The sequence below is a fragment of the Stegostoma tigrinum genome, chromosome 23, assembly GCF_030684315.1.
Source record: "Stegostoma tigrinum isolate sSteTig4 chromosome 23, sSteTig4.hap1, whole genome shotgun sequence".
NCBI classification, from domain to species: domain Eukaryota; kingdom Metazoa; phylum Chordata; class Chondrichthyes; order Orectolobiformes; family Stegostomatidae; genus Stegostoma; species Stegostoma tigrinum.
The window spans coordinates 48025244-48041533 of record NC_081376.1 but is presented as its reverse complement, the minus strand read 5'-3'; the positions used below and the strand labels follow the sequence as shown (position 1 = coordinate 48041533).

Below are 16290 nucleotides of genomic sequence, written 5' to 3'. Positions count from 1 at the left end.
GCCGCGCCGGGAGATGCCGTCACCGGGCGCGCTCACGTCGGCGGCGGATGACGCCGTTGTGCGCGGCCGGTTGCGTGCGGTTTGTACACAAACAGCGGGCGCCGCTCCTCGGGCCGATTCCTCCTCGCCCGGTGTGTCCCGCCTCTGAGCGCCTGAGGCCGGCCTCATTCCCCCCGGAGGTTCCTCATATCAGCGCAGCCGCCCCTCCCCCGACCACTGGGCCTAGGCCTAGGACTCCCCACACGCTCCCTCACAGCCTGGGGACTGTCCTACACCCTCAGGCCTTCCAGCAGCTGCGGGGAAGCCGGGTTTTACTTCACCCCCTCTCTCTCTTTTCCCCCCTGTGTCCTGCTTTCACCCGGGGTGCGGGGGGAGGTAAAGCTGCAGCATGTCCGGAAGCCCCGAGAAGAGCCTGACTGCTCAGGAGCTGAAGGAGCAAGGAAACCGCCTGTTCCTCAGCAGAAAGTATCAGGAAGCCGCGGCCTCCTACAGCAAGGCTATTGTGAGTATCTCGGCCGGTGCCGGGGAGAGGCCACGGAACAAAACCTCTTCACCCCCCGAGCTCATGAAATGCCCCTCATTCATTATGCTTTGTCACTCCTGCTTTATAATTTTCGAATGCCAAACGCCAGAACGAAAGGGTTCAGGTGACCCTTCAGGATGAGCAGTCATGCCCTGGGTCTGCTTCTAAGATGCTGCTTGGCCTGCTGTGTCCATCCAGCTTTACACTTTGTTATCTCAGGGTCTGGTTATTCGGTGCAGCTATATGACTCAACGCCGACGGCTCAAAATCCAGCAGATATAAGCGTTTAATTCTGTGCGTTTGTATGCCTAGAGGGATTACCTGAATCAGAAAGTAGATGACTATTTGAAAATACGTCTATGAACTTGTTGCATCAATTCGTAGGACTTGTGTATACAAGACTGTCTGTGTCTAAGTGATGAATCTTGGAATCTGTGTGATCAGAAATTACCTAAAGTTGTTCCTGGCTGTTTATAATGCTGTTGAAAGCATTATTAGATCACAGTATTGTAACAGGCTCTTACTTCTGTATGTGTCTTTTTACACTCAGCCATTTTGATATTGTGGTATTGGTATAAAATGCAAAGCTCTGAGGAGGAATCAGTGTTTGGAAAAGTATGTACTGTAGATAGGTCATATAACTGGGTAACTGTTTAGTAGATGGAGTACAAGGTGGAAAAACGTGTTGTTTGATGGGAAGAATAGAAAAGCAGTATGTTATTTAAATGGAGAGAGACTATAGAATGGTGTCGTACAAAGAGACCTGGGTGCCCTTGGACATGATTAACAAAAGTTGGCATGTGGATAATTAAGGTTTCAAATAGGATGTTGGAATTTATTGCAAGGGGCTGAAGTATAAAATGTCTAGCTGTTCCTGCATAGGACATATGTGGTACCGCAGTTAAGTATGAATGCACTTTTGATCTCTGTTTTAGAATCCCTACAGTGTGGAAACAGGCCATTTGGCAAAACAAGTCTACAGAACCCCTCCGAACAACATCCCACCCAGACCCATTCCCCTAATTTCCCACATCTAACACACCTAACCTAAACATCCCTGAACACTATGGGCAATTTAGCATGGCCAATCCATCTAACCTGCACAACTTTGGACTGTGGGAGGAAACCTGGAGGAAACCCACGCAGACTCGGGGAGAATGTGCAAACTCCACACGCAGCCGTCAGAGGGTAAAATCGAACCTGGGCCCCTGGTGCTGTAAGACTGCAGTGCTAGCCACTGTGCTGCCCCTTTTGCCAGGAATGTGCTTGCAAATTGTGAGCAGTTTAGAGAAGCTTCTCTAATTTGATTCCTGGAATGAAGGGCTTGTTTTGTGAGGTAAGATAGAGCAGGTTGGCTCCTGTACCCACTTGAATTTAAGAAGGTGAAAGGTGATTTTCTCGATTTACATTCAGAAGTGGCTTTTCAGGTTAGATACTAAGAGGGTGTTTTTTTCCCTCATACGGGTGACTAGAACTTGGGGCAGAGTTTCAGAATCAGATGTGTGTCATTCAAGATAGAAAATAATTTACATTTCTAAGGGTTATTAATCCCCGGAATTGTCTACCACAGTGGAGCAGTGGAAACTGTTATTAAATATAGTTAAGCTGGACAGTTGAGCTGGACAGATTTTTGACCCCAAGGGAGTCAAAAGTCATCAGGAAGGAAAGTGGAATTGTTTGCAATCAGATCTGGCAGATCTAATTGAATGGCAGACCAGGTTAAAGGGAAGAATGGCCCGGTTCTGTTCCTGTCTCTTATATACTTGTGTATAGTGCTATTCTGGTCCTGTAAATACTGAAGTGTTTTACTCTTTCTTTTAAAAAAAAACTAGTCACTTGCAGTAATTGTGCGCACGTGTGCGAGTGCACCATTATGCTTAAGATCACAACAGTAAAGTTTAAAAAATTCATTTTGCATCACTTCTACATGATTCAGTAATGGAACCCTTCTCACAATGCATGACTGTCAGACGAGTTGGTAATTGATAGAATTATGCAGTCAAGGGGCATTGTGCTGGCAGACCCTTGATACGTAAATCTTTTAGGCTGTGTGATCATTGGATGCTAAATGTGGTCGATTGCCTTTTTTAACAATTTTTACAAGATCATTGCATTTGAAACAAAGCACACAAGATATGACAATGAATATGGTATTTCTTTATTTCTGGCGAGTGATTCAATTTTTCTTTCTTAGAACAGAAAGAATTGATCCTCGTTATTCAGTGTTGACTGTTTTCATAGTTCAGTGCCTTCACCTCTTACTCCTGTTAGTCTATGTTTGAAGACACTCTGATGGCTCAATTCTTTTACTGATATTTTGGCATCTCTTTGGCTCTGCTTTCCCTATGATATTGAAACTTTGCTGTTTCGATGTTCAGAATTCGAGCTGGTTCTTTTTATTTTGTACCCTATCCCTCCAGAGATTAGTGACATAAAGTTTGTCAATGTTTTGAAGATGTTTCTTTTGCCTTTTGAGTTATAGGTCGCTTATGGATTTTTTTTGCTCCAGAGGATTGAATAATAGGACTATATTAAAAATAGGTATGGATAATACTAGAACATTCAACCCCATGAATCTTATGCCTTGATCTTTGAGAGTCAAATGGATGCAACCCAAATTTATGCTTGATATGCCATAATTTTACCTGTGGTTTAATTCTGCGCAATGCCATCTCCAGGGCCGTTCTATCTTCCCTGAAATGTCATGTCCAAAGCTGACTGCTCTGAACAAGGCTCTGCAGCTGAAGCACCTTGTCATCTAATAAAAGTAAAAAACTGGATACCAGAGATATGAAATAAAAACAGTACTGGGGAAATTCAGGTCTGGCAGTATCTGTAGACAGGCAAAAACAGTTAAACTTTCCAATGGTCTCTTTGCCACTACAGAACAAGAGATGCCAATTGCGATTATTAACAATTTTTTAACAAATTTTGCATTGCACCTGACACAAGGTGCACAAGATTTGTTGATGGCAATATTATTTCATCACTTCTGCGTTCTCACCTCCTTGAAATAAAAACCCAGCATTACTGTATCATTCTTGATTTCTCTTTGTACCTGTTCACTGACGATTTACTGACTTGTTTACGTGGATACCTGGTTGAATTGAATTGAATTGAATCATTTATTATCACATGCATTCAATGTAAAAATACAGCGAAAAGCATGTACCTTTGCTGTACAAACATGGCGCCATTCACATTAACTTAGAATAAGAAAAGAAAATTTGAGAGTCCAACTTTCCACTGCCGCAGTACCACTCAGGGCCTTCCGATCCTCACCATACCTCAAATCGTTTACTGTCCAGAACTCCTAAGTTCCCTTATTCTAATTCGTCATGCTCTGATCCTAAGTGGATGGCCTGACATTTTCTCATGTTGATCTCCATCTGCCATTGTTTTTTTTTATCTCCTAATGTCATGTCCCACAGTGAAAGCAGAAATCCAGGTCCCTGCAGCACTCCATTTTATAAACGTGTTTGGAAAGCTACTTTTACAGCCTATTTTAGTTAGATTGTATTTTTAAATCTAAATCAAATTGTCAGCCTAAAAGTTTGCAGCAAATACAGTGTGAATGCGTTAGAGTCTCTTTGGTAATGGGAACAGAAATGTGATGTGTTTTGTAGAATGTCTCAATAATCTTGACTTTGGTATCATCCTAGATTTGTGGTCTGTATTTGAGTAGAAAGAGTACATTATGTTAAGTTTTAGAGTATATGTGAACGCTTACATTGTTGTTCAGTGGCATCTCATTTATATAATCTAGGTGTGAAGGGTAGGTCTTCTTTTCTAGGCTGTCTCATCAGTGCTCCCAAACTGTGTGCATTGAATGACTTGTCTTGGAGCCAGTCTTAGGATGTTGTTGGGCGTGGAAGGTTTGAGTTAGAAAGGCTGGAGAGGCTGGGACTTTTCTCATTGGAGCTCAGGAGGTTGAGAAGTGACCTTCTCGAGTTTATAAGACAGTGAGGGGTATAGATATAGTTAATGGTAGTTGTCTTTTCCCTGGGGTGGGAGATTTCAAGATTAAAGGGATACTTTTTATAAGGTGAGAGGAGAGAGATGTTAAAAAAGACACCTCGGATGAATTTTTTACGTTGGCTGGTTTATGTGTGGAATGAACTTCCTGAGGACATGGTGAGTGTCGGTAGAATTACAACGTTTACAAGACATTTGGATAAGTAGACGAATAGGCAAGATTTGGAGAGATGTGGCCCAGAAACACAGGTGGGACTAATTTAGTTTGGGATTATGATCGGCATGGACTGTTTCAGTTGAAAGGTTTGTCTCCGTGCTTTGTGACTCTAAGGGTATCAAGATGCTGTGTAAGGTGCAAAAGAAGTTTACAAAAGCTATTAGAAGTCTTGGGAAGATGCAACCATCTGGAAAGACTGAACAAACACTGGCTTTACAACTCTGAAATGGGAGGGCTGAAGAGTGATTTCATAAAGGCCTCTAAAATTATGCAGGGCTTTTGTGAGCTAGACATAGATTAGATGTTTCTACTTGTGAAAGCTCGTGGTTATACATATCATTTGTGAGTCCAATAAGAGGTTCGGACAAAAACTCCCTCTTACTCAGTGTGGTTCGGCAATGAATGCATTTACCGAGAAGCTAGATAAGCACTTAAAGGAAGAAATAATAGAAAAACAATGTGGCAGCAAATTTGTATGGGACATGGCTAGATTTGGCTGAATGGCCTGTTTCTGTCACGGGATTATGTGGGCAATTTTAACTTGGAAGATAGTCGTATTTGGCATGGTTGATGGACACACTTTAAAATTAGTGTGCCCCATTTAATGATTTTAATACATCATTTAGCACTTTAAAATGATGCATTTTTGGTTTGTTACTTTTGAGCAGTTACCAATATATTAATCTGCTCTTTCTGTAACTTTTCTGTAAACTGGGCTTCAAAGCAGAACTTCTTATCACCAAATTGTTACAAACTGGTAACAATTTGTTGAGACTCAATGAAAACTATTACCATTTCCTCTGTGTTGTCTCTGACCTCACCGTACTTGCTGCTGACGTGATAGGGAAGGGTTTAAAAGGAATCTGGGCTGATTTTAAAATTGGAAGTGTGGCTGATTTGGGATTTGCATATTGTCAGATTGCAGTACCTACTTAAATTGGTACCAATTCTCTAGTGATCACTGCCATGTTTGAACTGTAGTCTTTTCCTGAGATCTTTACTACTTCAGATAGGAGTCTGCGCTAATCTTCTCTTAACTTTTTTTTGGTATGTCTAAGAGCTTAACGCATTTGCACATCAGATGCCAGGAAGAGTTGTTCAAATGAAAGCTGTCATCAAATAATTTTCTATGTGAACACTGAGCATTATTATGACATTGAGGCCCTAGTTGATCCAATTCACCTTACTGCTTCATTTGCTTTCATTGCAAGTCTTAATAAAAGGGTGACCCAAAAATAGACCTGGTATGCGAATAGAGAATTTTCATTAACTAGTAATCCAGATTTGGTTTCCGAGATCTGGACATTGTCTTCTTTGAGCAGTTTGTCATGTCATTGGCATGATCACAAATGCCTAACAACAGTTTGTTGAGGTGACAGTCTCATGATCCCAGCATTAAAAGCGTATGGTTTGACTTTTATCGATGTATGTTTGTGGATTCCAGCTCTTAGTCCACTTTGTCAGGTGAAATGACTTACTCTATTAAAGAATATATTAATGAATTATTGTTTCTAATGTTAAGCTTCTGTATATCTGTTACTTTTGTTTTTTGTGTAATTTTAACTCCTGCTGTTTAGTCCCATGTTTGCAGTTTAGGTAAATAATGGGATTAAGTTCACCGCCTATTTTAAAGACCTAAATCAGATCCCATCCCAGTACCCTAACTCCACTCCATTATTTTCTCTAACAAAATAAAATTTACCAACATTATAATTATAATCATATATTGAGTAATGGGATCATCCTTGCTGCACTTGCGAGAATTCAGAGTTTTTATGACGCGGAAGGAGACTCTTCCACTCATCTCTGCAATAATCATTGCTGAAGATAATGTGAACAAAGCTCTAAATTATGCTACAGTTTGTCCTTGTGAATGAACTGGAAAAGATTTAATAGAAACTTAGTTCCGTTTCTAACTGTGTGCACTTAAAATGTGTCAAGATTTGAGTAGCTTCACTGATAGTGATTATGTATTGAGCTTAATGTATTGAATGATTAATAATCACAGGGATCATTTGATACTATAACCTAATGGACTAAAGTATTCGAATATTCCATAATTGCTATATTAGATTACTTAACTTCCATTTTAGTGCTTTAAATTCCATATGTCTTTCCATATCTGTTTAAAAGAGAATGAAACTTGTCATAAACTTTTAATGCATGTTTTCAATTTGCATGTTTTTATATATTTAAAATAGCTATATTAGTGACAAATATAAATATAATTTCATTTTTCTCATCAGAACTGGAATGCAAGTCAGGTTTGGATATAGAATACCAATTTATGTAGTGTGAGAAAAGGATTCTGATTTTGGACTGTGGTTGGCAGAGAGATGCAGCAGGACGAGTTAAATGTGGCTTAGACTAGGCAGGTAGATGCTGATTGGCCAGGATGTTGTTTCTGATACTGTTACTATGTGGTAAACTCAAGTGGTTTTCTCCACTAACAGGATGCCAAGGTCAAACCAAAAAGATGTTTTGTCTACCAGTCGATGAGTGGTACACTGAGAGATTCTAGTTAAGTAGTCTGGCAGACGATTAAAAAACCCATTTCTAGCAGATGACTCTGCTGAACCAACCCCTAGTTGAAATCCTCAGAATACCATATCCAATATTCGATGTGATTCGACTATTGGATGTGATTTAAATAATCCCAACTGTTCACTGACGATTTACTGACTTGTTTACGTGGATACCTGGTTGAATTGAATTGAATTGAATCATTTATTATCACATGCATTCAATGTAAAAATACAGCGAAAAGCATGTACCTTTGCTGTACAAACATGGCGCCATTCACATTAACTTAGAATAAGAAAAGAAAATTTGAGAGTCCAACTTTCCACTGCCGCAGTACCACTCAGGGCCTTCCGATCCTCACCATACCTCAAATCGTTTACTGTCCAGAACTCCTAAGTTCCCTTATTCTAATTCGTCATGCTCTGATCCTAAGTGGATGGCCTGACATTTTCTCATGTTGATCTCCATCTGCCATTGTTTTTTTTATCTCCTAATGTCATGTCCCACAGTGAAAGCAGAAATCCAGGTCCCTGCAGCACTCCATTTTATAAACGTGTTTGGAAAGCTACTTTTACAGCCTATTTTAGTTAGATTGTATTTTTAAATCTAAATCAAATTGTCAGCCTAAAAGTTTGCAGCAAATACAGTGTGAATGCGTTAGAGTCTCTTTGGTAATGGGAACAGAAATGTGATGTGTTTTGTAGAATGTCTCAATAATCTTGACTTTGGTATCATCCTAGATTTGTGGTCTGTATTTGAGTAGAAAGAGTACATTATGTTAAGTTTTAGAGTATATGTGAACGCTTACGTTGTTGTTCAGTGGCATCTCATTTATATAATCTAGGTGTGAAGGGTAGGTCTTCTTTTCTAGGCTGTCTCATCAGTGCTCCCAAACTGTGTGCATTGAATGACTTGTCTTGGAGCCAGTCTTAAGGTTCTATCTCCCTGGCTCACTGGCAATATAAATATAAATATTTTTTGAAATCGGCAGGTCAGGAAGGAACTGAAGCGGAGAGAGTGCCCCTGTTGCTGGTGGAGATCGGTAAGGCTGCATGCTAGCGCTCATGAAATGTTACTTATGTTTTCATAACGTTTAGAGTGGAAAGTCATAGACAGAGACAAAATATATGGTATGACAGTATGGAGCAACAATTTGAGTCTGTGTGCTTACTGTTCATTCTAGCTGTGATGTTGTGATGCTTTGGACAACGTCTTCAGCGCGAAGAGACAAATCTGATTCGCATGAAGATGTGGGTAGTATGGAGTTCTTCATTTACATTTGATAATACAGGATGACAATCAATGCAACTATAACGTTTTCTTTTAATGTTAATTATCCACATGGCCAATGATAAACTATCGAATATGTATCTATCACACTTGTTTCATTTCAGGCACCTTGCCAAGTAGTGTCCTTGGTGATTCGTTTCACGCGTAGCACCTGCATCATCAGGAGCATTGAAATCAAATGCCAGAGTTGAATTGTCTAATACTTATAACCTATACATTTTGAGAATAAGAAATACCGTAACTATATCTCAGTATACATTGTTTGGCTAAAGCCTACACTGGTAAGATTTTCTGTATTTTTTTCATTAGCTAATTCTGTTGATTTTAATTTATCTGACAACATTTATAATCTTAATTTCATTACGCAAAGGCATTGAGAATTAGACAACCATGGTGGGTAGATGGAATTAAGGTACAGATCAGTCATGATCTAATTGAATGACAGAAAGGGCTTAAGGGTTTGATTGGTGTACGGCATGCTCCTTTTGCAATTTTCCTATCATGGGGAAAAGTCTACTAACAGTTGTTAATTTTTCTTTTCGTTATGGAGGCCCACAAGTACCATCTCCTTCATTGCGGATTTATTCCCCTGACATCAAATACCCAAACAGACCAGCACAAATGTGGTGTCCTGGGGTCTAGTGTCTGTGGAAATACCTTAAACTGCTTCACAGTCACACCTATCCCCTTGTTTGCGCTGGAATGCATAGGGAGCAATGCCTCATAATTAACATAATCAGGATAACTCTAGAACCAAAACCAAATTGATGGAGAAACTCAGCAAATCTGGCAGTATCTGTGGAAAGAGAAACAGAGTTAGCGTTTCGAGTACAGTGATCTATTGTCAGAAGCAAGCAACAAGAAAGTGTATTACTTCAAGCTATATATGAAAGAAGTAATTTGATCAAGATGTGTTTCACTCCGTGATCCCTGTCATTTATCTTTATGAAATCTAACAATATTTAAAGTTATTTCTGATTTTTTTACAATATTTTAGGATGTTAAATGACTACAAGCAGTGCTAGCTTAACCATGACAGTACTCAGCCGATGTAGTTTGAGAAGACGGGCAGGTAGTCTACAACTACAATACATATGTGTATATCAGATATTGCTGTGATAACACGGTGTAGAGCTGGATGAACACAGCAGGTTGAACAGGAAAGCTGACGTTTCGGGTTGAGACCCTTCAGAAATGAAACTTGACCTGAAATGTCAGCTTTCTTGCTCTTCTGTTGCTGCTTGGCCTGCTGTGTTCATCCAGCTCTACACCGTGTTATCTCAGATTCTCCAGCATTGGCAGTTCCTACTATCTCAGATATTGCTGCATTTGACAACAGCTTCTCTTATTTATTAATGAGGTGATTACATGGTGTAAGCAGTTCTGTCATTTGAACAAAAGCCAGGAATGCCTTGTGTAGCAGATAGTCTTGTTTGATGTGGTTCAGTATAACTACCTGCTGCGGCTGAGAGTGGAATCCTGTGTGGATGATCTCAATGCAAGAGTGCTTTTTTTAAAAAAGTTGCTACTCCCAGGTGTCTGTTATCAACTTTGCAGTGTTCAGTAATTAGTTGATCAGTGGTCTTGCTTATTTTCATGGAAGCCTTGTATAAATTGCAAAATTTGCTGAAAAATTGTTCTATGATGCACTTCTAGCATAAATAATATGAATGAAAAACTGATTATACTGAATCAATATCCTGCAGCATTAAAAACATAAGGAATCTTAAGGTGTCTGTAAAGTAGATTGCATTGTCCTTCTGTGTCATTTTCTTTTATTCATTCATGAAATGTAGCCTTCACTTACATTTATTACCCATTCCTAATTGTACTTGAACTGAGTAACTTGCTAGACCGAGTGACAGGACAGTTAAGAGTCAGCCACATTGCTGTGGGTCTGCAGTCATATGTAGACCAGATTGGGTAGGGATGGCTGATTTTCTTCCCTATAGAACATTAGTGAACCAGGTGATTACTTACAACACGCAACAGTAGTTAAAGGATTGCCATTGGGCTAATTTTAATTCCAGATTTTTATTGAATTCAAATCTCATCATTTGCCGTCATGGGATTTGGATCCATCTGCCATTATCCTGGGGCTCTGGATTGCTACTATAGTGACATTACCACAATGCACCACCTCCCCACTGGACCTGCACTCGTCCTCAGTAGGCTAAAGTTTTGGGCCATGTGGAGGTCACCCAGTTACTATTGAATATATAGTTCAAAGTAACCATTATGCGGCTGATTCATTGGGAGAGGTTTTGAGTATAGGAGCAGGGATGTGTTGTTGCAGTTGTACAGGGCTTTGGTGAGACCACAGCTGGAATATTGTGTGCAATTTTAATCTTCTTTTCCGATGAAAGTTGCTGTTGCTCTTGGGAGTGCAGTGAAAGTTTACCAGACTGATTCTGAGGATAGCAAGTTTGACTTGTGAGAAGAGATTAACTAGTTTGGGATTGTTTTTGCTAGAGTTCAGACGAATGTTGAGAGGGGTTGGGGGCGCGGGATCTCATACAGACTTATAAAATTCTAACAGGACTGGACAGGATAGATGCAGGGAGGATGCTTCTGATGGTCGTTGTGTTCAGAACCGGGATCACGGTATGAGGAGGGGTAGATGATATAGGATGGAGTTGAAGAGTTATTTCTTCACCCAAAGAGTGGTAAGCCTGTGGAATTCATGACCACAGGAAGTAGTTGATGCCAAAACATTGATTGCATTCAATAAGTGGTTAGATAGAGCATTTAGGGAAAATGGGGTCAAAGGTTATGGGGAGAAACCATCATTAGGCTATTGAGTTGGACGATCAACCTTGTCGTGAAGAATGACGGAGCAGGCTCAAAGGGCTGATAGGCCTCCTATCTTCTATGTTTCTATGATGAACAGTGACCCACTACATGTTAAGGGGGACTTTAGTGATGGGAATACTGTTGAATTTATTAGCCTGTTTTACTAGACCCCATTGTCTGTGCTGTATGCTGCTCTTGATTTTTTTCTGTCGCCTTATTTTTAAAAGTCTTGTGCTTTCAGATTTCATCCACATTTTTGCTAGTGACTATTTTTACTGCATCTACAGTTAACACATTTTGCTGCTAAGAACTTTCCTTGCTGGATGCAGCAGATTTTTACAAATCTCTGGGTACGACTTTTGTAAAATAAATACTTACTATCTTAATTTTTGAAACAAATTACTGTCTTTAATTATTTTTGAAGTTATAATTAGGGTTTTAAACAAGAGTATCGCTGAGAAAAGCTGAATTTTGTCAAAGCTTTTAGTCTCGCACTCATCAGGATAATTTGTGAAAATATGAATTTGTGGGGAAAACCAGCATTTGTACGACTAGGGAGGGCTGATTAGCTGACAAGTAGACTGTGGTAAAGGCATTGCCATTGAGAATCAACCAATGAATGATTGTCAGTTAACTGCCAGACTGGTTGTGTGCAAACAGCTGAAGAGATATAACGTTCCTTACAGTGTGCCAGTCTTTGGGACAGAGTGGCATCACAGCAGCACTGAAATTCATATAGCACACATAGGTAGCTTGATGGCAGCATCTTGTTAGTGCTGAACAGCATTCACATTATAGCAGCATGAAACAACTAGCTTCACCTTTTGCTAAAACCATTTGCGACACCTTGTTCTTCCGGGGTAATTTGAAATAAAGTTGGTACATGTCAGGTCCAAGAATGATGCTCTGGGTCCTTTCAGGAGCTTACATTACATACCGTTAGAAATGATCTAATTGGTGTAGCCATTATCCCTGGAGGAGGCTTTAATGTGCCCTCTTTCAGCATTAATTTTGCAGGTGAACAAATAACTCAATCCCTTTTTATGAGATTGCTGATAAGATCATTCTTATGGCGTGCAGAATCGTAGGAATCCCCACATGTATACTGACCAGTAGGCTTGTGATAAATAATAGCAGAGAACCTCAACCAATTTCTTAACTGGGAAAGGGATGCAAAACATTGAGGAAGCGCAGCTCATTTGACTGTCCCACTTCAAACGTGAATTTGAGTGCAGAATAGATCATCTACGTTTGGGAAATATGCAAGGTTAGGACGTTAGGTGTAATCCAAACAAAGCCTCATTTTTCATAGATCCAACAAAAATGTTTATGAGGACAATAGGTCAAACTTTTTATTTGAACGTACGTAGTGAGCTTAAACTGGACATAAGTGCGCAAGTTACTGAGCTTATAAGTTACATGAAGGTGGATCTAGGTCACCATGGTGTCATAGAACATAGAACAGTACAGCACAGAACAGGCCCTTCAGCCCACAATGTTGTGCCGACCATTGATCCTCATGTATGCACCCTCAAATTTCTGTGACCATATACATGTCCAGCAGTCTCTTAAATGACCCCAATGACCTTGCTTCCACAACTGCTGCTGGCAACGCATTCCATGCTCTCACAACTCTCTGCGTAAAGAACCTGCCTCTGACATCCCCTCTATACTTTCCACCAACCAGCTTAAAACTATGACCCCTCGTGCTAGCCATTTCCGCCCTGGGAAATAGTCTCTGCCTATCAACTCTATCTATGCCTCTCATTATCTTGTATACCTCAATTAGGTCCCCTCTCCTCCTCCTTTTCTCCAATGAAAAGAGACCGAGCTCAGTCAACCTCTCTTCATAAGATAAGCCCTCCAGTCCAGGCAGCATCCTGGTAAACCTCCTCTGAACCCTCTCCAAAGCATCCACATCTTTCCTATAATAGGGCACCCAGAACTGGACGCAGTATTCCAAGTGCGGTCTAACCAAAGTTTTATAGAGCTGCAACAAGATCTCACGACTCTTAAACTCAATCCCCCTGTTAATGAAAGCCAAAACACCATATGCTTTCTTAACAACCCTGTCCACTTGGGTGGCCATTTTAAGGGATCTATGTATCTGCACACCAAGATCCCTCTGTTCCTCCATGCTGCCAAGAATCCTATCCTTAATCCTGTACTCAGCTTTCAAATTCGACCTTCCAAAATGCATCACCTCGCATTTATCCAGGTTGAACTCCATCTGCCACCTCTCAGCCCATCTCTGCATCCTGTCAATGTCCCGCTGCAGCCTACAACAGCCCTCTACACTGTCAACGACACCTCCGACCTTTGTGTCGTCTGCAAACTTGCTGACCCATCCTTCAATTCCCTCGTCCAAGTCATTAATAAAAATTACAAACAGTAGAGGCCCAAGGACAGAGCCCTGTGGAACTCCACTCACCACTGACTTCCAGGCAGAATATTTTCCTTCTACTACCACTCGCTGTCTTCTGTTGGCCAGCCAATTCTGTATCCAAGCAGCTAAGTTCCCCTGTATCCCATTCCTCCTGACCTTCTGAATGAGCCTACCATGGGGAACCTTATCAAATGCCTTACTGAAGTCCATATACACCACATCCACAGCTCGACCCTCAATACAGATGTCTGTGGCTATGTTGCATAGTATATTGGTGAATAGGTTAGTGTCGTCAAATGACCACAAGGTTTCTGCGTTACTGTTGATGTGCAAGTCTTTTGTGGATTTCAAAATTGTGGAAGAATCATACACCATTATAAGTGGAAGACTTGTTCGAAACTGGTTAGAGCAATTCATCTAACCATTTGGCAATTTGTATTGTACCAAACTGATCAGGAATAAGATGGGACATAAGGGATATCACACTTGTGTGTCTGTGCAGCGTATGAGCATGAGAACGCATTCCGTTGTATATATCACCTGGCAGCTTTTTGCTGTTAGAGAAGCCCAGCAAACCCTTTCTTAGCTAGCTTTTGAGTAAAGCTGTCCAGTCATATTTAATGGCAAGTCTAATGGATACAAATTTGGACCCATCATTAAGAAAGGAATGCATTTTATTGATGTATGGATATTAGAATGACTCTTCAGTTCTTGGTTCAACATTGCAGAGTTGCCAGATGTTGCAAGTGAAAATCAGAGGAGTTGTTTGCAATCCTGCACTAGTGTAGCTGGGCATGCCTCAAGGATTCACTGGTTCACTCGACGCTGGTTTATGGTGGGATGACTTGGAGTACAGGAGTTTGAGGTCAACAGCTACTTCTTCCTGTTTGTTGTGGAATGAAACCATGCACAAGGTCAAACTCCTCATTTTCGGATAGTACATAGTCAGAAAGATTTACTGTGCGTTTGGTGGCATTGTTAATTGTATTGTCAAACTGTTTCTGCTTCAGTGGGTTTATCATTTGGAATGCTTTAAACTGATATTTTTCCTGTTGTGGTCATCTATTGAAGCAATATAACAGCTTAAATGAATCTTGAATGAGAATTGAAAACTGAGCAAAAAAAATCTGATTGATTTGTCATGTGTGATTTACTTATTGGCCTGATTTTGTTTTTGCGCACGTACATAACATAGCATTTGTTCACAGTAGAAGGCTTTCTAATGAAAACTTTTACTGAGTTTGGAGGAGCATGCAGAAAGTCAGCATCTCTGTGAAGGTGATTGAGCAAGGGAGAGGAGGAGCCTGTGCTTCTGCGAGAGAGAATGGAAAGAACAGCTTCACAAAGAGCAGCAAAGAGCACAGAGACAGCAGCTTCTTGTACAGCAAAAGTGCTGATCAGTAACTACGTTAAGAGAAAGGCCGTTCTGTGTGAGAAGGGCAGTGATGATGGGTGATTAAAACCAATGGCTGAGAGCCCCTTCAATTTGTTTCTGTGATATCACAGGAAATCAGTTAAGTGTGCTGTTTACTTCATCCATGTCTTTCAGCTGGCCAGGTTAGTTTTGATTGAAGCTGAAGAGCAAAACGCATAAGTTGCTCTGTAAAATATTTAACATCCAAATTATTTAATTGAATTAAATGGAATTGGCTGGGTGGACTGCAATGTGTTTCAACTGTAGTACATTGGAGCTGGTGGACACCAGTTGTAAATTGTCATAGTGAATAAGTACATGGCTGAGAGATTAGTGTGGGAGAAATGGGTTTCACTTCATGGGACAGCAGCTGCAGTACTGGAAAAAGAGCTCTTCTATTGCAATAGGCTTCATTTGAACCATCAGATAAAACCAAAGTATGGAGAATGCTAGAAATGTGAAAAAAAAACGGAAGTTTAGAGTTTTGAACAAGTCATTCCAAGGTACCAACAGAAGTGCAAGATTGTGACGAGGCAAATTATAACCAGTGTGACTGGAGGGGGGAGAAGAGTGCAGCAGAAATTAGAACCAGAGAGAGTAATAATGGTAAAAAGTCAAAACTTAGGGCTCTTTTTCTGGATTCACTCAGGATTGTAACAAATAAGTTTACACCACAAATAGAAATAAATGAATATTATTTGATAGCTCTTGCATGGTTACAGGACAGGTGGTGTAGTTTTGATAGTAAAGTTATCAGTGGTGGTGAATGGCGATATGGGTACAACAGTTTGGGTGGAAATAAGGAATGGCAAGGTCTAGAAATTATGCAGGGAGTTGTCTATAGACCCTTGAAGAGTTTTTACTGTAGGGCAAAGCATATATCGGGAAATAATGGAGGTGTGTAGGAGTACTACAATTGCCGTAGGTGATTTTAATTTACATATTGACTGGACAAATCAGATGACCAAGGATGACGTGGAAAATGACTTTCTAGAGTGTAGTGAGGATTGTTTCTTAGCAGTATGTTTCAGAACCTACCTGGGAACAGACTATTTTCGATCTAAGAAAATACATTGAGATAGGAGCAGTAAGAATACTCATAGTTAAAGATCCTGCAGTGGAAACCAGTCACAACATTGTAGAGAGACGGTTACCAACTTGGGTCTTAA

At 40.4% G+C, this 16290-nt stretch overlaps 1 protein-coding gene across 3 annotated transcripts in view; it reads left to right on the top strand.

Moving 5' to 3' along the window:
* Window positions 1-7: 7 nt before the first annotated feature.
* The window catches only part of stub1 (STIP1 homology and U-Box containing protein 1), a 54367-nt gene continuing 38084 nt past the window's right edge, over window positions 8-16290 (top strand). The window contains exons 1-2 of one of the 3 annotated variants that reach the window (XM_059654149.1): window positions 9-502; window positions 8230-8280. In XM_059654149.1, the coding sequence (XP_059510132.1) occupies window positions 389-502; window positions 8230-8280 (165 nt within the window). In that variant the 5' untranslated portion in view covers window positions 9-388. Of the gene's footprint in view, window positions 503-8229; window positions 8281-16290 lie in introns of all 3 variants that reach the window. The other 2 variants (XM_048551849.2, XM_048551848.2) reach the window with 2 other exon arrangements.